Here is a 24,366-nt window from a genome sequence, read left to right as displayed (position 1 = left end):
TTAAGCCCTTTTTTATACATTATTAATTTGTTCTTCAAATTTAACAATACCTAATTCAATTCATATACCTTGTGACAGTAAGATCAAAAAGAATTAAACATTTGTGGCTGGCGCTTGAAGTTTGTAGAGAATAGACTGACAACAGCTTTAAAGGGAATTCAGATCATTCAATATTATTAGTAATAGAATGAACCAAGTGTTCAACACAATAATTTTATTTTTATTTTTCAGAACTGGCTTTACCGCTACTGAAGAAAGTGTTTGGTGTAGGAATGAGCTCAAGCATAAATACGACGCAATGCATAACAAAGACTCTAGCACTGCTGAATCTCCAGTCTGGATGCTAGTGACCTGTGAACTCTATGCATTCCACATTAAGACTGACGAAAACAAGCCTACAAATACGTGTGATCTCAATTTGTGGATTGTTCATTCAAGTTTATGACAAACAACGTGCTGATGTATTTGTAAGTATGTTTATAACAAGATTAATGCAATAATGGAGAATATATCTGTAATTTTGCCTTCATTTTTTTGACGATATCAATTTTTCCCTATGATTATCGATAAGTTATGAAACTATACTTTTGTTCAAAAAGTATACCAAGTAGACTATAAATGGAATGAAACTTGATATAAATGTACATTTTCTAATAAAAATGAATCCTTTTGTATAACTACAGTTTCTGGTCAATGAAAAAAGTGTAGGAAGCTTTACCCTTTCCTCACTTCATCATCATCATCATCATCAATAAACATAGGTTTAACTTCTTGGTGAAAATTATGAAAACAGCGTAATATTTCTTTCACAAGTTTGGTTTGTCAGTAGGTTTCGTTGGGATCCTATTCGAATTTAAAAAACTACTTTTCTCTTGTTTCAAAATTTTGATTCGCCATCTTGAATCCAACTCCATTTTTTAAATGGTAAGGTAGTCGATTGATACATGATATTGATACAGAATTCCAAGAGATTAATAACGAAAACCGCCATCGATATCTCAAACTGTTTCAAATTTATTCACACATAATATATATTATATATTTGAAAATATTAGTAATTAATACAAAAATGAAGTAAATGAGTACATTGTGAATCTATAAAATCTGATTTAGATAAAATCAAATTTCACTTCATTGAGTGTTAGTTAACACTTATAGTAATATTTACTCACATATTCAACACTTTGAACAGAAAAGTTTGATTTGTCAGATTTTTAATGTACTCATTTATTTCATTTTCGTATGAATTATTTGCATATTAAATGTTAATATCATTGAGATATCGATGTGCGGTTTTAGCCATTTTTTTCTGTTGAAATTCTGTATCTAGAAATCATAAATCACCTTCACATTTAATAAAGTGAAGTTGGATTAATTTAAGATGCAGCTTCTCACCAAGTCTGGGAATACAGGCGTGCTCAGTACTAATTTCAGCAGTGGTTAATTTAGGCTCGTATTTAATACTTTTTGATTTGCCAAGTGGGACAGTTGAGTTATTAAATGCATTTGGTTTTGGTTTTAATAAGTTACACACATTAATAAGTAGTCTCCATCTATACCAAGAAACATTAAAATGAGAATTCATAGAGAGGGTTCCTTCAAACATTTTGTCCTATTAAACAAACATTTGAAAACTTCTTTATAAAATGCAATGCAAACACCCCTCCGTCGAAATTGTTACTCTGCTGAATACAGTTCAGCTTGACCAGTTTATCTGTCTTAAAAAAGTACTAACTCTTTTCACCAAAGTCGTAGAAAACTTTTCATTATGCCAACCCATTGAGTCCAGACTGTAGAAAATGTTTTGGGCATTGTCATAGAGTAAAATGCTCCAATGTGAACCAGACCACCAGCTATTTGTTCCTGTCTGAAACTATCGTTTACAACAAAAATAATAACATTATTTTGTTCAATTATCCGCTTCTTCGTCATCGATAAAATCATCGTCGTCACTGCTGTTAAAACTATATGATTGCCCGGAAAAGAGTCGGTCAGAAAATTGCAGAAACAATCCATATCCATATCACTTGACTAAACTGAATTTTTTTTCCAGTATTTGAAATTTTACAAATAAATTGAACCAAATACTGCAGGTGTGCCAACCACCATAAATTCAGCATTGTTTAAAAAATATGGTGAAGAGGTCTCCAGATAATAATAAAAATAAGGAAGAGATCTCCAGATAATGGAGTTCCCCATAAGTCATTTGAGGAGGGAAGTCACGCTGCTTTTTAGAGCTTGAAAAGAGGCCTCGTGCGAAGACAACCGAGTTTTAAGATTTGAGCGGTCAATCTCTAGAGCTCTAATAAAAGGGAAGGAAAGCAGCGCGGCTTTCCTCCTCAAAATGCTATATATGGATACCTCTTTACTCTTCACTATGCGCGCGCCCTTGGTGCAACCTGGACCTCCTATAATATCCATATCCTATAGGTAGCATATAGGATGTCCTGCTCCAACGGACTTCCGTTTTTCGACAATCAGTTGTCTGCTGGGTAATGGTTTTGTATTGTCTTCTTCGAAACTTCTAATGTTACCATCTAATCTTCTAATGTATCTATCTTCATTGGTGGAATGTTTTTTCCAAGTGATACATGAAAATATATATATAGTTAAAAAATATAAATTGCTAACACCAATGTATATACTGACTGGACTATTACCAAAAAAATTTTTCTTCTTAGAAGCGAATTCAGTTTTAAAATTTTAAAACTTGGGTAGGCTATATGAATACTAGTCTCATCATGAGCCATTTTCATATTTTACTACGAGTGGCCGTAGTCGAGTGGTTGAGATTTAGACGCTGGCTTAGTAAACCAGAGGCCCCGGGTTCGAATTTCGGTCAAGACCAGATATTTCTCTCGACAGATATTCAAGTCGACAGTCCCGGCTGCCTAACAGCAATCGTTAATTCATGTCAACTGGTTCTGAAATTGATCAGGTGCGACCTGAAAACACTGAGCCAGCCAGTCAGGTCACTTCGGCATTTATTTATTTATAATAATTCACTCGAATATAAGGTTATATAAAACTCAAGGTAATAAAAATCAGAATTATTCTTGAGTTAAAACTTTATTGCAATAACAGAAAATAAACTTTAAACAGATTTAATAATAAACATCTCACACTTGAAAGACCAATATAGTGGTGGTGATAATAGTTTGTTAATGGAAAAATTTACAAGCTGTGAATAATACTTTCAACAATGAATACATAAAATTATCTATACCATAATTTAACACTAAGTTATTATAGTTTGTACAATCTATTGAAGCTTATTTATCACTTTTAACATTGTGACTACTAACAATAGATTATCATCTAATATTAATCTAAAAAGACATGCAAATTGTTGGAACTACAATAGTTGTGTAAGTACAGATTTGTTATGATAACTGGAATTCAATGACGTAATTTTATAATTTAAGCACATTGAATGATGAATAATACTACTATCAGTAGCCTACCTCAGCTTTTCAATATTAATAGAAATTGGCCAAATGTCCTAGCAATTTATCATTATCATAGAATCTTGAATGATAACAAAATTAAAATTATACATTTTTTGAACAAATAATCTAACAAGAGATTCATTGATTGAATTATAATTTTATCAATATACAAAGTGTACTTTACTATTTTACAAACCACTAGAAACATCTATAGGTATTATTGAAAAATACTAATGATTAATCAACTTTGAGGTTGATTATCAAGTTATATAAATTATTCATCATGAATTTCCACTATGATGAAGTTCTACAGTATCTATAAAACCGTTCATCAATAAAAATGGAAATTATCAATTTTTATTTTTGGAAACTGGTGAATGCAACAAATGTCTTCCCTAAACAAATTTTTACAATAACATCAATTATAATATAATCTAATCACTTTTAAATAGTGGAACATTGTATACTAAACACGAGTATGCTAGAAAACACTACTCATAAAATTGTACAGTCTTATAAAATGTGTATATGAACTTACATAAATGTCTAACAACTAGGCTAGGAAGCCAACAACAAATTTATATTATCTTGGGTGACATGATCTATTGCTTAGGTATAGGGCACCACAATTATATAAAAAGTGTAAAAGACCAAATCTTCATAAGAAGTTTGATCTTATAATAATATTGTTTCCTTGAACAAGCTGATTATTTTCTTATGAATGGTCCAAGGTCTAATAATCAAATACAATTGCAGTTTGGCGTATTTTGTAATTGATCACTCAATTTCAAAAAAAGTTATTTTCATTGAAAAAATATGTATTGTTTTTCCTTTCAAAAAAGGTCATGAAGCTGGAAGAAATCCAGTAAAATATTTGATAATTTATGCGATTAATCATTCTTGAAATAAAAAGTTATGAAGAAACTTTGATCAGTTACGGTCGTTTGGGAAATAAACTTTATAAATCTAACTGTTTGCTTCTTAGTATGAAATTTATATAAGCATATAAAGTTTTACAATGATACACAAATGTATTTAAATTTCACACAAAAGTGACCTATAAACATTTGAGAACAACCTAGAACAGTCATTTATTGTCTGTTGGATAACGCACTTCATTACAGTAAATACAACACTCCAATTAAAAAGTAGTTTATTAAAAAATTATTGTTTCGTATTTTTTCAAATGTTAATAAGACATAAAAGCTACGTAATAAAATATTTGTAGCATCAAATATTTCACGTATCAAGAGCAGCTAGATTAAAAAAGTCTTCACAAATGGATTCAGAGGCTGAATGTTCAAATTTATAAAAATTGTGCATTTTTTAAGTTTATGATATAATATTTTTGGAACTGGGTGATATTATATTTTTGGAATTTCGTGAACGAACTGGATGAATAAATGCCTACCTTTCACTTCACAATAATAATTATTAAAGTTTCAAATATGATTTTTTCAATGCGAATTAGTTTTTCTAGCAATATTTAAATATTTTTATTTTAAATTTCATTGTTGTCTGCTATTAAAGTTTTGAAAACCTTAAAGTTATTTAATTGCTTCAAGTAAATTGTTTTCAATAAGTACCATACATTAGTTTTACCAAGTAATTGCTTCTAAAAATTGATCGATTTGAAATAGGTTTATAACATAATTCAAAGTTAATAGTATCCTAATATTTTAAAAATAAAGTGGGTAATGCTAGTAGAATAGAAATACATAGTTATATTTTGTTGGATAAGCTAAAATTGAAAGTTATAAGAGGATAGATGTGAACATTTTAATTCGACATCGATATAATAATAATTCTTATTGGAATAATGTTTATTAATAATATAGACAAATGGAATAATTTGGAGGATCCTTTAGAATACATTAATTTATCAAATCTATCTAATAGAGAGTATACGAATGATTAAAAATCTTCTTTTAAGACGGAAATGGGAAACATTGAAAGAGCAACATTATTTTAAAACCACATTACATTATAATATCAAAATATTGTGATATCGTATTAAGGATTATCATTTGATATTGGAATAATATATCGATTTTATTTCCATTAATAAATAGAGAATAAAATATGGATGTATATCTGATATGGTTAATAAATGCATATTTATATCATTTCAATTGTAAATGCAATATATTCCTTGAGTTCAAATTTTTTAAGGAAACGTATAATCAATATAATTTAAAATTAATGAATTAATCATTTTTGCTCATGCAAGAAGTATTAAGAGAAAACAATATAATTATCTTCAGCAGTTTAAGAATAAATCATTGAAACTAATTTTATGAATTCTGCAATACAGTATTAGAAGTATTTTTGGTCCTTATTTAAAGATAGGTTGCTACCTTATTTAATGGTAGCGGGAAGAAACAGAATATTTAAATCCTGAACGATTCAAACATTGTAGATATAAAAATTATTCAACTTTATGAATTTTAATTCATTTGGTTTCGATATTGAATAAAATGTAAATTCGATTTAATATAAAAAACTTCTCCCACGAAAAATTCCCAAAAAAATATGGTAGACTAGTTCAAGCCTCATATTTCATCTAATTCAGAATATATTTTCTGTCGAATCTACAGTACAAATTCCCATAAAAATCCATTAAAATAGTATCATGAAGCGATATATTTCTGGTATAGAACTGGAAGTCATTTATAATACTTTTAAAACTTGATTTCAATATTGTAGTTTTTAAGGAATCCTTTTGAAATTGAATTTACTAGAAAATGGAAACTGAAAAAATACTATATTCTCGTACCTAACTATTGCATAGTTTCTTTTCTATTCCTGTAATATCACTAAAAAATCATCATGGGTGAATCTAAGAAAGTTTAAACAGTTAAACATTAGCATATCGAAATTTTTTATGCCAAATGACTTGTTGATGGAGCGTTATTTCAAATCATGATACAAAATTTAAGGGAAATGAGAGATTGGAAAATAGATTGATCTATGTTCAACATCATAATTTTTAGAAAATTGTTCCAACAGTGATAGAATAGAAAGACAAGCAACAATTCTTGAACACAATCGGTCATAGGAGTAACAACAAACACACACAAGCACTCATGCATTATATCACACATAACAAGGGTAAATTTTCAAAATTAACTTCATTGAAGAAACAAAACATATATTAATTGGGATAAAGTTATCAAATATTTAACATTTCCGTGATTCTTTAGAAACTTACACCCCTCGATTAGTGTACAATGTATTTGAATAATATAGTTGCAATGACAACCAACCAAATGTATTTTTGGATAATAAGAGGCAATGATATAAAAATTCATTTTTCTTTGAAGAATAACTTTGATGTAATAATTGGAGTAGATTCTTGAGACATAAAAAGGCTTTGATTAATATTGGAAAGTGGAAACACAGATCTCACTGAATCATTTGAATATTTCTAATAATAGAAATAAGAAGTTAACAAGATTTATGAAAAAGCACTATGTTTAAATTATGACATTCCTTTGAGATATGAAACAAAAGTTAACTTTCTTTGAAGTATTGATTGATCTTACATAATCAGAGTAATCAATTAAAATGGGTAATCTTATTTCAGTCGAAAGAGAATAAATACTTAACTAAACAAATATATTACATATTAGCAAAAGCTATAATAAATTAATTATTGTAAAAAAAATAAGTGAAAATCAGATACATTGAATAGGTACTTATAGATTAAGTGCTTTCTGATGAAAAAATACAATCGAAATTATTTTGCGAAGTGATGAGGGATGTTAAAGATGATAAAATAATATATACAAATTGATGATGAGACCTGAGTAGGTGATTGATTAGTAGGCAGGTGAAGTGACAGTGGAGGTGGTCTTGGCTACATGGCGTTCCCCTTGTGCTATTTCTCCGGACTTCACTGCTTTGAATTTCAGGAATGCATCATATCCGTATACACCCATCGCACAGTATCCAAATAGCTGCAAAATTAAAAAAGAAATGTTAATAACTTTAGTTATCATCAATCCAGTTTTTAAAAGCGGTTTGAAGAGATAGTTTACTTCAGCTTTCAAGCCTTCATTCCTGTTCTTGGTCGGGGAACATGTTACTCGATTTAATGAATATATGTCATAAATTATTCCATGTCATAAGGAATAATGAAGATTTATACAAACAACATAACTAATGATAAATATCGTCAATGTTGGAAAAACATTTCGAACAAAGTGATTAGACAATACCTCCAATGTAGGTCCTGGATCATGTTAAATGTAAAAAATTGTGTTAAATTGTATAGTATTCATTTAGGAGGGTCTCAGTTCATCACATAACTATTTTTACCATTTCGTGAGAAACTGAAACAGGTAGGAAGTTGAGCCGTTCACTTCGTCAAATCTCACTGAATATTCAATTCATATAGTGTATAGCCTATTTAATTATGTTTCAAAGGTGAAAGAGTAGGTTAGGGGGTTAGTTTTTTATTTTAAATTGCAATATACTGGAATTAATCAGCCAGAAATTTGAGCTTTCTTCATTATATCAAATAGTTCAAAGAGACATTCAGGCGCAATTCAATCATCGGTTACGGTACCTATTTGAATTATGTAGCGCTGGGTTGCAAAAATCTCTTTGATCAAAATTAGTAAACATAAAGTGACTTCCCATACAGACATTATTAAGATATCATAAAATTTTAATAAACCTGAGAAAACGCCGAAAACTGAGATTTTGGACGTATATTTGGATTTTTTTTCAAATCTGTTCTTAGTGCGCTTCTAGAGAGCAAACTGAACCTGACAAATTCGAACGTATTTGGTCCAGTAGATTTTTAGTTCTGTTAATCGATGAATGAGTGCCATTTCGCTTTTATAGAGAATATTATTTTTGAATGATTGCTACTTACTGCAGTGCATGCGAAAGCCGCGGAATAGCTCATGTTGGCAGCACATAGCGTGGAAGCGATCATGTAGAATACTGCCCACAGAGCACAGTAAACTAACTCCTGGAAATATAACAATTACAAACTTAATAATTCAACTCCAATATAATAATGTCAATGATGATAATTTTTTGGATCATAATTCAATAATCTATAATGAAAATATGATTTAAAATTACAAAAAATTATAATTATAAGATAATACTGCACTATATTTGACAGAAGCTTTGACTTCTAGAACTAAGTTCAAAAATATAACATATAAAAATAACATTTATTAATAACATTAAAGATTCATATCTTCTCTCACTCTTGAATTCAAAGCTAATAGAAACTGATGGCTTTTTCTTACTTGAATTATTATTTTCAGAATACCCAAAGATTATTTTCAGAATTCCTGTTAGATTGTCAAAATCCCAATGATATTAAAATTCATCATGGGTGAATCTAAGAAAGTTTAAACAGTTAAACATTAGCATATCGAAATTTTTTATGCCAAATGACTTGTTGATGGAGCGTTATTTCAAATCATGATACAAAATTTAAGGGAAATGAGAGATTGGAAAATAGATTGATCTATGTTCAACATCATAATTTTTAGAAAATTGTTCCAACAGTGATAGAATAGAAAGACAAGCAACAATTCTTGAACACAATCGGTCATAGGAGTAACAACAAACACACACAAGCACTCATGCATTATATCACACATAACAAGGGTAAATTTTCAAAATTAACTTCATTGAAGAAACAAAACATATATTAATTGGGATAAAGTTATCAAATATTTAACATTTCCGTGATTCTTTAGAAACTTACACCCCTCGATTAGTGTAAAATGTATTTGAATAATATAGTTGCAATGACAACCAACCAAATGTATTTTTGGATAATAAGAGGCAATGATATAAAAATTCATTTTTCTTTGAAGAATAACTTTGATGTAATAATTGGAGTAGATTCTTGAGACATAAAAAGGCTTTGATTAATATTGGAAAGTGGAAACACAGATCTCACTGAATCATTTGAATATTTCTAATAATAGAAATAAGAAGTTAACAAGATTTATGAAAAAGCACTGTGTTTAAATTATGACATTCCTTTGAGATATGAAACAAAAGTTAACTTTCATTGAAGTATTGATTGATCTTACATAATCAGAGTAATCAATTAAAATGGGTAATCTTATTTCAGTCGAAAGAGAATAAATACTTAACTAAACAAATATATTACATATTAGCAAAAGCTATAATAAATTAATTATTGTAAAAAAAATAAGTGAAAATCAGATACATTGAATAGGTACTTATAGATTAAGTGCTTTCTGATGAAAAAATACAATCGAAATTATTTTGCGAAGTGATGAGGGATGTTAAAGATGATAAAATAATATATACAAATTGATGATGAGACCTGAGTAGGTGATTGATTAGTAGGCAGGTGAAGTGACAGTGGAGGTGGTCTTGGCTACATGGCGTTCCCCTTGTGCTATTTCTCCGGACTTCACTGCTTTGAATTTCAGGAATGCATCATATCCGTATACACCCATCGCACAGTATCCAAATAGCTGCAGAATTAAAAAATAAATGTTAATAACTTTAGTTATCATCAATCCAGTTTTTAAAAGCGGTTTGAAGAGATAGTTTACTTCAGCTTTCAAGCCTTCATTCCTGTTCTTGGTCGGGGAACATGTTACTCGATTTAATGAATATATGTCATAAATTATTCCATGTCATAAGGAATAATGAAGATTTATACAAACAACATAACTAATGATAAATATCGTCAATGTTGGAAAAACATTTAGAACTAAGTGATTAGACAATACCTCCAATGTAGGTCCTGGATCATGTTAAATGTAAAAAATTGTGTTAAATTGTATAGTATTCATTTAGGAGGGTCTCAGTTCATCACATAACTATTTTTACCATTTCGTGAGAAACTGAAACAGGTGGGAAGTTGAGCCGTTCACTTCGTCAAATCTCACTGAATATTCAATTCATATAGTGTATAGCCTATTTAATTATGTTTCAAAGGTGAAAGAGTAGGTTAGGGGGTTAGTTTTTTATTTTAAATTGCAATATACTGGAATTAATCAGCCAAAAATTTGAGCTTTCTTCATTATATCAAATAGTTCAGAGACATTCAGGCGCAATTCAATCATCGGTTACGGTACCTATTTGAATTATGTAGCGCTGGGTTGCAAAAATCTCTTTGATCAAAATTAGTAAACATAAAGTCACTTCCCATACAGACATTATTAAGATATCATAAAATTTTAATAAACCTGAGAAAACGCCGAAAACTGAGATTTTGGAAGTATATTTGGATTTTTTTTTTTCAAATCTGTTCTTAGTGCGCTTCTAGAGAGCAAACTGAACCTGACAAATTCGAACGTATTTGGTCCAGTAGATTTTTAGTTCTGTTAATCGATGAATGAGTGCAATTTCGCTTTTATAGAGAATATTATTTTTGAATGATTGCTACTTACTGCAGTGCATGCGAAAGCCGCGGAATAGCTCATGTTGGCAGCACATAGCGTGGAAGCGATCATGTAGAATACTGCCCACAGAGCACAGTAAACTAACTCCTGGAAATATAACAATTACAAACTTAATAATTCAACTCCAATATAATAATGTCAATGATGATAATTTTTTGGATCATAATTCAATAATCTATAATGAAAATATGATTTAAAATTACAAAAAATTATAATTATAAGATAATACTGCACTATATTTTGACAGAAGCTTTGACTTCTAGAACTAAGTTCAAATATAACATATAAAAATAACATTTATTATTAACATTAAAGATTCATATCTTCTCTCACTCTTGAATTCAAAGCTAATAGAAACTGATGGCTTTTTCTTACTTGAATTATTATTTTCAGAATACCCAAAGATTATTTTCAGAATTCCTGTTAGATTGTCAAAATCCCAATGATATTAAAATTCATCATGGATGGACTTTTTCAATTGTGTCAAGTCATAATTCAATTTTTTCCATTGTTTTCTTTACTCATGTAATTTTGTTTGGATTAATAAAATTTTATTCTAATTGAAAGATATGAGGAATCGGTTTTCATAAATAATTTCATCATCTTTCAATATCTTCCAACCAATGTATTAGTTGGGAATTGATAATAAACTATCATTGAAGCACTTACTATTCTCAGCCAAGGTATCGCGAAAAACTTCTCCACCACGTGAAATACGTATAGGACAAGTAGAATTCCTGTAAACCAGAATCCAAATCCTGATATACTAGAGAAGAAACTGCCTCGTCCCAAAGATGAATAACCCGAAACGGATATTGTTAGGAAGCCCAATAGATTCAGTATCTGTGAAATCAATTTGTTCAAATTAATAATCGTTAATAAATAAGTGAAATGTGACTGTTTGGTAATAGTACCAATAAAATGTGGATGTAGTAGCAGAGGAAATAAAATTTCATGAAATCAGTTTCAATTACAGAATTTCCTCTCAAATAATAATGTTTTTGAGCATTGAATATATAATTCAATGATCTCAAATAAATTGAGATATTAAATTGATATTATTGAATTCTTCCATGTTGTTTCCCATCACGAACTGCTTATTATTAAATCACTTTTTGCTATCAGAATTTTTTAATTCTGACTACTAGTCGTTCTTTTTAATAGCAAAAAGTGATATATTATTGAATTGGTTGAATATCTTTCCATTTTATAACTCGATAAAAAATTCTGATAGATGACATATAAAACAATAAGTAAGCTAATCCATACGATGAAGGAAAGAGTTGGCATACACAGGATACTAAAAACATATTTGACGCATCATCTCGTCGGAACTACTGAACTTATTAGCTTGAAATTTTGCATAAAGGTTCTTAATTTACCGAGGACGGTTGAAGGTATATTTCAATTCTTATTGATTAATTATAACTTCAATAATTAAAACAAATTTATTCAATTTGTGATTCAAAGTTTACATAAGATAAAGGGCCAATGAAATAGTTTTTCTATCGTATTGTAAGGTATATTACACAGTTGTTGATACTTTTAATATCAGCATGGAACTATAAAACCAAATTCAATCTATTTGTGCTTTTAACAGACCCTTGCGAAGCACGGGTTACACCTGCTCGTTGAACATAAAGTAAATCGCAAACTTAATAATTTATTATTGCAGACACTAGGAAACAGAAGAAATAATCTATTGAACCTTTTGTCAACTTTCAATCTCCACAAATTAAATTACATATTAAATGAAAAACATGATTTTTCGATTTTGTGAGTTTATAATTATGTTTATGTTTTCGAAAATCATGATGAACTTGAGCCCTACAACTCAATCAATCGAGTTACCTATATTTCTATTACTAACCTCGTTAGTTGCCCTAAACGGACTAATCTATTAGCAATTTTTATTCGTCAGTTTTAAATTACTTCTATTTAAATCATTAGGTTTAGGCTCTTCAAGCTAAAGGAAATAAGAATTCGTAAACGAAAATAATATTTATAGCAGCAATGTTTGAATAGGTTCAATGACTGCCGTCTATCTTCACAAATACGGTCTTCATTATCTATCTAGTGCAAAACATATATTCTCAAATTAGTTCTTGATAATTTATCTAGAGCATCGTAATATTTTCAAATTAATTATTGATACACCACATTTAAATCATCCCATTATTGTCAATCTTGAATTTTTGAATCTAATGGGCTGTGGTGTGACAAAAACCATACTACTGTATTAGAAAATAAATTATACACAATACAGGCTATCACAAATATATTTCAATTCTCAAAATATTGTGAATAGTATATCATAACACTAATAATGGTGCAATTCCTTAGAGGCGTCTCGAGACGCGTGGTTAGAGACACACAGTGTCTAGAGCAAATAACCTATAAATTCATTAGATTAGATGACTCATTGATTTCTATAATGTATGTACGTGATGGCGGCAGATGAATTAGAAGTGTTGGCTACTATATTGCTTTTTCGGTTCATATCTAATGAATCATCAAATCAAATGAATTTGTAGGTTATGTGCTCCAGCCGCGGCGGCGGCTCGTACCCACACGTCTCTAAATGCGCGTCTTGAGACGCCGCTAAGGAATGGCACCTTAACATATCAATCGCGGCATTTATTGAACTAGACAGCAAAATATAATATTTCGCATATACAAAAAACATAAACGGCATGGGGAAAAACATAAATATTTTTATAGGGCTTTGAAGTAACACTAGAAAGGTGGGCTCATACTTTCGAGTGGCGGCACATCAATCAGTTAATAGCACTTCAAATTGAATATTAGCACTTCAAACGAATTTTAGCTACAATCAATCGAATAAAAATGCATTTGCTGTGCTCTTACAATTTGAGCGGCCTTCAACATTCCTGGAATGGTGCGAATGTAAAAGGGGTCATAGCGAATGTCGGTCTGCACCGTTGTGTTGGACTGAGTCACAGTCGTCGTGGTCGTGTGCTGGCCTGGAAATGCTTCCGTCATTTTGCCCTTTTCAAATTTGATCTCTGAAACACACAAAACAAACTATATTGATTTCTGAAACAAAGTATATTAGTGTTGAAATATAGTGGAGTGTAGCAGAGAAGCAGTTAGCTGAGAGTGCTGAAAGTAATGCATATAACTGCGATGAATGTATTCGTTTCCTTCTAACTTCTACCATACCTTCTCTGCTACACTCTAACTCCGCTGCTCCACTATTATTTTGAGTAGATGGTAGATCTGCCCATTGAATATTAAAAATTCAACTATTTGAATATTGTTCATGCAATTGAAAAGATTATTTGACCCTAGAAGATTTTTAGTAATAATATCATTAACTTACTTTATTGGTAATGGGCACCAGCATCGATATAAAAAAAACTCAAAATAGCTGGATGTTTATAGGAGTAAAATTGTACAATTTCTTGCTATTATTTATTAGAAGCATTTCTTGTATGAGTTTTAAAAAAACTGTTAAATTTATCCTGCAGCAACAATTCATTTATACAGTGGCTAATTTTTATAAAATTGATTTTTATATGTATAAATTGTGATAATGGTTTTGTTAATTACTTTAAATTGCAGAATTGTATTGTTTTTATGATTGAAATTATTTATAAATTTATATTAGACGACTGACCATACATTCTGTTAAATGTCTTATGTTTATAAAAAATATATATTTCTATTTCTTGATAATGATATTAGATAGAATAAAAAAACTTTAGATAATTATATAGAAATAGGATAAAATGATTGAGTATAACATTTTGGAAATATTATAAGTATCAATAAATCGGTGGTTTTTGACAGTTTCTCATTATTTTTATTTAATATTATAGGCCTATTCTGTAATAATAATATAATTTTAAAAAATTCATGATCATAAAGAATAAAATTTCATGAATTCAAAACTTATTGGACATTAATTACAAATAACATAGAAGGCTTCATTAGTAGACTGACTAGAGTCTCAGTAACTTCTAATGAGAGTCTTGCGGTTTTATTCATATGACCAATATTGTAGCCCACAATATAACGAATCCAATAACATATAAATTACCGATGATATAATTGATATCCCTTGATTACCTGCATTTTTAACTACAGGGGTGAAAGCTCCGTGGGAATTTCTTGGGTCTTTTGGGAAAATGACCTTCTGGTGTGGTTCTATCGATGGTGAGAAATTAAGCTTTTTACAATTTTGTGACGGTATAAACATTCAATTGACAAAAATGGTTACCTATTTTTAGTAGGCCTATTTGTGAGTTTAAAAGATTGATAACCTACATAAGACAACAATATGGAATATTTCCATAAATTAACGTTTTGTTTTTATATGGGAAAGAAGTCGTATTGGAAACTTGCAATGTTGATGTAAGCTATCACTACTCGAGACATTACTTCGGCAAGGCCCACGCACAAGTCACATACACATGTGGGCAGCATAAGCCTAACTCAATTATTATTATTTACATCTACAGACTTGGATTTTTTGAGGCATCCTCAACGCCAACTCAAGAAGCATTTTTTGATTATATGGGTTGAGACAGACTAGTTATTATAAAGCTTGCAATTTTATTTAGTAATTTACAATTTACTGTTCAGATAGGAAAAACTACTTTTACGCCGCTGATTGTTATAAACCAACGTTCATAGGAATAATTAAATGAGGCCCGATCGACCTACTCTTATCATAAACATATTTAATCAAATTTATCTATAATTTTATTTTTTTAATTTTACATTATGTAACTACTATACTCTACATATTCTAGAATCATTTTTCGGCAGTAACAAATTAATGCTGTTATTCAAGTAATCTTATTTATACTAAATCAATATCTTTCACAATCAAATGTTTAATCATAGATAATTATCAAATTAATTATATAATTGGTTGTCCAAAGAGCTTGGAGAGCTTTAATAACTGAAATAGAATTTGCTATATTTTTTAAATAAGTCAACACCTAAGGCTAGAAAAGACAGTTGGGCTAATAGTTAAAACGGTACTCCAAGCTGCTTGCAGTGGTATCATAAATAAAAATTCACGAATAGTTTAAATAATAATCGATTTGGCTAGTTTCATGTCCATGACAAATGGAGGAAGCAGTTTATCAAATTGAAATTGACGAGCATGTTCAAAAACTTATCAACAATCTTGCGCTGTAATTGAAAATTTTGGAGATGCAAAATTAAAAATACTTCTTGAAAGAAATGTGTTGGAAAAATGTAGAGTATGAACCGATTGTAGATCGCCATGACTTGATAAACAGCAAAACTAAGTTCAATCTTTCATTGCTATAAATAAAAATTATTGCTCAACTATTACTTAATCATTCATCAGTTACGCTAAACGATCACAGACACTGATTATAAATTCTAATTTCACTTTTCTTTAGAAAGTAATTAATTTGAAGAACTGAGCTCTGCACTTGAACTTTCACTTGAAATATTGCGCTAATTGGGCGAATTAATTGACAGTTTTTATTTGTGAAAATGCTTAGTTTTACTGTGTATTGGTTCGGAACTACCTAAAACATTAGATCCCCCTCCAACATGACTCAAACGGCAAGGTGAAACAACCTGTGAGTTTCATCACCAATTAAAATCATATGAATATTACAATCAGTTAGTTTTATTTATTGTCTTCCAATTCAAAGTATTTGCCACAGTTTCATAAAATGAGAAATATGGTACTGTACTTCATTTTTCATAAAATCAAATGTACCAACAATATTAGAACTCGTACCGGTATACCGAATGTGTTTTTGAAATATTCTTTCGGTGATTCTGATCTTTTTGTAGTAGTGAAGGTGATAATATTATTATGGTGGATAAGCAGCCTATAATTAATTGAACTACTTGCGTCTATAATAATTTAGTGGTTGAACAATAATTATAGGACTCTTAATATTTTGCTTGTTCACCATCATCCATTTCATTTCTTACATTAAATTTAAAGTATTTCTTTTCAATAATAATTTATTGATGTTCCATGCAACTATTGCAGTGACTATTTTTTTCCCGGTTTCATGCCAGTTGAAAGAAGTAGGACAGTAAGTTACTGTAGGCCTATGACAATAATAAAGTGATAAGAGATCAATAAAGACTGTTTCACTAGGCTATTACTGTCTAAATTCTTCAGCACTGCTTCACAATGTGTTCTTTTAATGATGGCACTCTGTCAATGGAAAATCAATATTACTTCAACAACAATTTCAAGGTCAAATTTCAAATCAAAAGTATTTGATAATGAGGTGACCAGTGTCGCTGAAATGCCGTTTAGTCATAAGAGACTGGAACAATAGTAGCTTCTTTTCTTAACATTAACCGACCATAAGTCAATTTGAGGGTCAAGTGTAAGAGAGGGCCGGCTGTGCCCTAGCTTCGCCCTCCTAGGTTTTAAATTAAGGCAGCTATCTAATTCAATTCGATTTAGACTAGATTTAGAAATATAAATCTTGGGCTGATGCCTGTTTTTTCATTTCATTATTTTAGCCTAATTCTTTCTTTAATATTATATTTATGTTGAAACTAGCCGTCAGGCTCGCTTCGCTCGCCATATCCGTCTAGCCAGGAGGCTCCGCCCCCTGGACCCCCGACAGGATCGTCCAAGAATGAGATCAGCAGGCTCGCTTCGCTCGCCTGCATTTTCCATTTGAGCATTTTTATCATATGTTAGGAAAATCCAGTCGGGGGTCCAGCGTCTGACTAAACGGATATGGCGAGCGAAGCGAGCCTGACGCCTAGTAATATAATATTCCCAGGATTGAACTAGCAGTGCCCAATCAATTTTTCCGCGATAAATGCATTCAAATCTTCAACTTGGTGCCAACCTAACAAAGTCAACTCAACTTAATGCCAACCTGACAAAATTTTTAATTTAGTTGCCAGTTAACAACTGTTTCGAAGAGGTACTCTATCCAGATTATAGTTCTATAGTAACATATGATATGGGAATTTCAATTATAATTAAGAGATTGGGAGAAAAAGAATATACATGCCATACATTTTTGAAAGGGTCTATTAATTGATCTATATCTATTTGATCTTAAAGACTCTTGCTATTTTTGTGAGTTACCAAGTTGTAACTAGGAAAGCTAAATTTTACTTATTAAAATTTGATTAAATCAAAACTCAAATTTTATTTCATATTCAATGATGATCGCATAGATGTTGAAAATAGTCCTGACTAAGGCTGTAACGATGCTGCATTTACTCAAGTTATTACATCATAGTCAAACAAGAAAGTGAACAAGGATCCCGCAAGTGTATTCTTACCTTGACTTCGATATTGCCAATGCGATTTGCATACGCATACTTACCTAGTAAATGTAAAGAACATTAGGTACCACAAAAAAGTTTTCAAAATCAAAACAGATTTACGGAATGGAATATAAATATATACTTTTTTGTAGGTATTTCTTGAAAACCATCGTTTTAAAGTACATTTGAACGTGCGTCATCGAGTTCGTATTTTTGACTTACTGAAGGTCAAAGTCGTTGTCCGTCAGTATGTTCTACAATAACTATAGAAAAACTGATCAAACAGCTTCAAATTTTGAACACGTACTCTTTGAACCGTTTTACAGGTCAAGTTCGTTGAACAACAAAATTGATTCACTCCTTCGTCCTTTTTCAGGATATAACAAATAACATTGAAAGTGTGTAAGAAAAAATTGTTTTGATTTATCATTTAGTCAACTGAAAAATTCATTGCATGCAATTATAACAGTTTTTCCATTCATTCATAACATCAGCTGAGGCTATCACACAGACAGACCTTCATTCGCTGACGCATGATTGCAGCTGGTTAATAGGCCTATACAACATAAATTACAACTTTTACATCAATAAACTGATACGGGTTGCAATAGCAATGTGCAGTTTTCGCCATTCTTTTTTTTCTGGAACTCTGTACCGAAATCATCGATATCACACCTTCTCATAACCTTCGATGACAGGCGGGCAGGCGGACAGGCCACCTTCTCATTTAAAAAAATGAATTTGGATTCATATAATGAGGGTCAAAAACGAGTAATTTTTCATTTCAAGTAGGATCCACAATGAAAACTACTGTCAAATTCTTGTAAAAGAAATATTTAGCTGTTCACATTATTTTAGCCAACTCTATATAATTGAAAGGTGCTGGTTTCAAAGATCACAATACAATAGTTCATGAGCGAGTTCTCCAACCCAGGGGGTCTCTAGTTTAAACCTAGTAAGTTTTTCATTGGGATCCTTATCATCTATTGATAGCTGTGGAGGATTTATTGTTAGTCATTGTCTATACAATATTCAGTAGGTACTAAACAGTAGGTACCCGTACCTATAAAAAAGAACAAAAACACTTTCATGAAGTCTTTGTATAATAGGCTATTAGCTTACCGATTACAGTAGATACCGGTAACTACTGTAATCGGTATTCATTGTCATTGAGAAGTTATTTAGTCTTTAATTTTTTCACTTTAGTTTAGAAACTGACAAAATAAGCTAATATTATACAAGGAATTCATGAAAAGTGTTTTTGTTCTTTTTTATTTGCAGTATTTATCTGCAAGTCTTTATATTTTGTATTTGTTCCTTGAATCTATTGCTATTTTATTAGTGAATTTGTTATAATTCAAAATTCAACTTATACTTGAACTCAATCTTGTTTTCCTTGTATAATAGGGATATCGTCATCACGTCTCTGTGCTCTGTAACGTGGTTTGTTCCTTGCATATTTCTGCTTTTGTATGATTCTTTAAACAGTTTAGATAACGACTGATGATGTTTCATTATTTTTATGTTCTATTACCTCAAGTTTTCCTACTATTCTACATAATTATTTTTTAATTTGATTTCGTTAAAAATACTTCTTTCAAATTGTTTATAATTCTGAAGTTTTATTTTTCTGAGTTCGTATTTATAGAATTAGTAAGAAAAAAATTATAACTTGACAGAATTCTATACTATTCAATTGATTTGTAAATTTTACAGTAGGCCTAAACCTTCATGTGTTAGCTCTTCTTCGTTGAAATCTGAACAAATATATTTACATAAGTATTTTTATTATGTAACATTTCCTATTGCCATGACAAGGAAGTACCATATTTGAAATGTGTTTACAACTTACTGCATTCCCATAAACTGGTTTATATTTACATATAAATACATTCGAGTCAACGCACAGGCCACAGCGCCCATGTAGGCGCATTCCATAATGTATAATAATTATTATTAAATCCAAATTCGAGTACAGTACTTAATTATTTGTATTTTATATAATTTATCATTGTATATTATTTGTACTTACAATATTTGTGGTATGAATACGATTTTTATTTGATTTGATATTTCTATTATAAGACGAGAAAACTTTGAGAAAGAGTTTAATAGAATTTTTTATAATCATACGTAGAAAAAGAATTTGAATCAATAGAAATGAATTTATTAGGCGGAACAAAAGTAAACATTCTGGGGTGGCTGGTGTAACAATTATTAATGAGGCAACTTTAGTGAAAAACAATTGTCACTTTTTATCTATTCATGGTTTGTAAATTAACAAACCTCTTTACTTTATTTAATACATTGTTGCTCCATTGCTCGAGGTTCATATCCATTGCAGTAAATGACCAAGAGAACGCAAAATAGGACATTAGGCATGCATTATTATTCAGCGGAAAATATATGAGAGTAAGTTGGTTTATGGTGTTATTTCCTATAGTAATTATTATTATTGTCAGTACCTACAGTAATAACGTTCTTTTTCCATTGTGTATTACATGTTTAAATTTGACTTGGGTAACGTTATCAATTCAATATGAGACTTTGAAAAAATAATCCACTTGAAAAAGTAGGGTGATGTTCGATTCATTCCTGGTGGTTTAGGTATACAATTAACATTCAGTTCAAGAACTTTTCAAACAAAATTAGAATGAAAACGTTTTTTAAGACTGGTTTAGAATTAAAAATATTCATAAATTGTGATATTTGCTAAACTATGCTATATGAATATAAAATTATTAATACCTTTAGACCTATCGTCTACATCATTACCTAAATAATAAAGACTGATGCCTTTTCAGATCTACACGTAATTGGTAAAGAATTGTAGGGAATTTTATCCTCTATAAGCCCTGTAGTCTCAAATCTGTCTTCATCCACTCCGTTTGATTGAAAAATAGTTTAAATTATTTTGAAATTTCTTCGGCTTCCTATTCCCACTATTTTCAAAACTATTTAGGCCTATTCTCAATTTAATTTGATGCACGTGAAAGAAAAAATCCTGGTTCACAATTTGAGACCAAATTTAATTTTCTATCACCAAGGGCTTCCGAGGCATTGAGAACAGAAAAAAACGACATATTTAATAATAGTACGGTATTCCCGGAAAACACCTGTTGGTGGTAGTAGTAATCAAACGGGCATCTAGCTCAAAAAATTGTACATTGTTAAGATTAAATTGGACAATTAAGATTATAGGACATCAAAAAAGATTGACTTATGATACAAAATTTTAAAGGTGTTGAAACGTGCTATAACTTTTATACGAAACAGATGGAAATTACTGAGATAGTTTATTCAAATGCTAACGACAAATTTTAATTATCAATTTACAGCATTTAATTTTGATTTTCGTTCAATAATAATTATTTATACGAAACATTTTTCTCGAAAATCGGAAGCGTAAACTTTTAATAGACAAAATATTAAATTATGAGGTGAAAATTCCCTGATTTTCTAGCTTTGTATGAGAATAACTTCCTGAAAAAAGATATACGATAGTATAGTTCTTAATTTTAACTCAAGGCCAAATTCGTTGTCCGTCTGTTTGTATGGTCTACAAATACTTTAGAAAGAATTGATAGCTTCAAATTTTGTACACGTATTCTTCGAACCTTTTTACAGGTCAAGTTCGTTGGAAAACAAATTGACTCACTCCTTTTTCCTTTTTCAGGATATAACAAATAACATTGTTAAGCTTAGTTTATAAGAAAAAAATTGTTTTGATTTAGCATTAATAATTCATTGCATGCAATTATCACGGTTTTCCATTAATTCATTCATTCATGACATCAGCTGAAGTTATTTGGGATCGGGAGCTGTCACACACAGACAATCCTCCATGCACTGGCACTGACAGTGTCAGCGATTCCTGACACATGATTTCAGCTGAAGCAAGCGGTGAAACGATGGTTAGGTTACACTTTTCGGTTCCAGGCTGTAGTATAATACTACCGCGTATTTATACTGACACCCTTCAAAAATTCAGCTTTCCCCTAATTTATTGCCCATACCCCTGCTTTTTCTTAATTGACTGAGCTAAGAGGTATATAATACATTTACAAATGAAACACTAAAAAACATAGGTACTTCTCGAAGGTGAATATCAATTCATACATTCATTAGAGAGAATTCATTAGAATAAATGATATCTTTTATCTTTGAGTTTTCACTAGGCCTATCCACAACTACAAGAGTACCGTACCTAATATATATAATTTACATAAGGTATCATCTCCATCTGTATCATACGGTATTTTGAAAGCATATTTAATCATAAACATTTAAAACATTTCTACTTAACACCAGCCTAAAGTTCAGAGTAATTAGCATAATCTATAAAAGTCAAATAAGGTAAGGCTTAGTTTGACTTAGATTTCCCGTTTTTTAGTGATAACCTAGTTCCGTTAAAATTGCCGCCTTTGGAATGAACAACTTTACGCTAAATACAATATTATTATACCACCAGAAATAAGGTTTACCTAGAAATCAATTAATAGGATATTAAAAAATGTCTATATAATATATAATACTGTATCACGCTATCAAAATACTTTGGATTTGTGTAGGCTACAAACATAAAAATAAAAGCTAAATAAAAGATAAAGGATTAAATAAGTTTCAGTTGACATTTCAAGAAGATACTGTCACTTCTCAAAATAGGCATGAAAGTTGACGCCTACTGCTGGCAGTGAACGGGAGTGTCTGGCCACAAGAATATGACATCTGATGAAATTCTATAGAAATAACCTATAATAAAAGTGTCGTAATCATTTAAAACACCTGCTACCAAATCTAAAAAAACTTACCTTGAATAGATCTATTGCAACAAAGCAATTGTTCCCTATATTTCACTTATAATCCACAAGAACGCAAAACAGTCGTCGATAAACACTTCTATTTTATAAAACCTAACTGAAATCTCAAATTCAAGAATGTTTTGGTTATGCCAGAATAGCTCGTATTCCTCCTATTCCTATTATCGACCGCTCCGCCACAGTAGGTCCGCTTCGTTTGTTGCGTGCAGAATACCCCTGCAGAAACAGTTCTCACTTTTTGATACAGTATCTTTTGATAGAACTGTGTAAAGATACGGAAATAATTTATTGTCTCTGATAATACCTCCGTCTTCACTTTACCAATATAGGATAGGTATTTGCTTTAAAGATTAAATTTTTGAAAATTTTCAGTGAATTTGAAAGCTCTCAATTTCTAAAATTTAGACCTACAATTTCTACTATAGATTTCCTCAAGATCTCAATAATATCAAAATTATTGTTAAATAATTTCAATTGCATTTTCAGTTTTCAAAATTCTTCTCAACATTAAATGTGACAAGCAAATTTAAATTATATTATATTATTATGCCTAACATTGTTGAGGTGTTTCAAATTATGATGAATTTTAAAGTGCAAGTTTAAAAACATTACCATAATGATTGGGATTTAAATTCAACTTTTCAACCATCAAATCTATAACTTCAGTTACCTCAATCAGCTACCATACCATACCGTAGGCCTACTTTATCAAAAGATAATTTCACCAAAGTGTATGGAGTAGGGACACTATAGATTTTATAAATTCAATAATAGCCTATATTACTACTGTAATTAGAATTACTAGGTATTAATTTTTTTGAAAGCGTTTTAATTGATTTACCGGTATATATTAAAATGTTTTACAAGCATTATTATTATTCAAATGCCTAATAGCATGGAATACCAAAAGTTGATTTTATTTAAATTATGAAAATGCCTGATGTGTAGGTATATTATACAGTATGTAATTTTAAATCACATTGTAATCCGAATTGAATTTTCAAATTAGATCCATGCAAGTGAGAGTTCTTGTTCAATAGCAATTGACAACACACTATCCTTGTGCCTGAGAGGCTTAATTTTTATCAATTCCCCAATGGGTGTATTTTGTCCACAGATTCCAATCCTTGATAATAGCCAGTCATGAAGAGCAGTCAGTAGCGAAAAACTCTCTCTGCATTGCACTATGGGCTCTCGAATTATTTTAATTTTGATTTTATTTTTAACAACAGGTATTTTAAAATCAACATTGTGATTTCATCAAAGCTTCAGTCATCATATCAACTTATTGAATTTGACTACATACAGTTTAGTGTTTCATCAATTATTTAATAAAATTTTATTTGTTTTGGAATGAGAGTAATCTCTATAGTAAATATTATAAATATATTGTACATTAAAACATGA

General features: G+C 30.2%; 2 protein-coding genes across 3 annotated transcripts in view; one reads left to right on the top strand and one right to left on the bottom strand.

Moving 5' to 3' along the window:
• Nucleotides 1-24,366, top strand: part of LOC111058536 (integrator complex subunit 1) — a 137,513-nt gene that overhangs the window by 101,641 nt on the left and 11,506 nt on the right. Inside the window, exon 32 of the mRNA XM_039422840.1 lies at nt 232-467. Coding sequence (XP_039278774.1) covers nt 232-347 — 116 coding nt within the window. The 3' untranslated portion in view covers nt 348-467. The remainder of the gene's footprint in view (nt 1-231; nt 468-24,366) is intronic.
• LOC111043454 (proteolipid protein 2) lies at nt 3,051-23,152 on the bottom strand. Of its 2 annotated transcripts, none has more exons than XM_022328409.2 (5): nt 22,951-23,152; nt 13,739-13,896; nt 11,540-11,713; nt 10,859-10,957; nt 3,051-7,408 (listed from the first exon to the last, which is right to left on the bottom strand). In XM_022328409.2, the coding sequence occupies exons 2-5, from the start codon at nt 13,871-13,873 to the stop codon at nt 7,271-7,273; spliced, it is 546 nt and encodes a 181-aa protein (XP_022184101.1). In that variant the 5' UTR covers nt 13,874-13,896; nt 22,951-23,152; the 3' UTR covers nt 3,051-7,270. The 2 variants fall into 2 exon arrangements, with proteins under 2 accessions (XP_022184101.1, XP_039280025.1); XM_039424091.1 differs by lacking the exon at nt 3,051-7,408 and adding an exon at nt 8,815-9,934.

This window comes from Nilaparvata lugens, chromosome 3 (genome assembly GCF_014356525.2).
Source record: "Nilaparvata lugens isolate BPH chromosome 3, ASM1435652v1, whole genome shotgun sequence".
NCBI classification, from domain to species: Eukaryota; Metazoa; Arthropoda; class Insecta; order Hemiptera; family Delphacidae; genus Nilaparvata; species Nilaparvata lugens.
This window is presented reverse-complemented; position numbering and strand designations above follow the sequence as displayed.

Bases quoted from the DNA above. Each gene is read 5' to 3' on its own strand.
- LOC111043454 (XM_022328409.2), bottom strand. From the start codon at position 13,873: ATGACGGAAGCATTTCCAGGCCAGCACACGACCACGACGACTGTGACT. The intron at 11,714-13,738 runs GTAAGAGCACAG...TTGATTTCACAG, and splicing joins TGTTGAAGGCCGCTCAAATT to ATACTGAATCTATTGGGCTT. The intron at 7,409-10,858 runs GTAAGTAGCAAT...TTAATTTTGCAG, and splicing joins CGGCTTTCGCATGCACTGCA to CTATTTGGATACTGTGCGAT.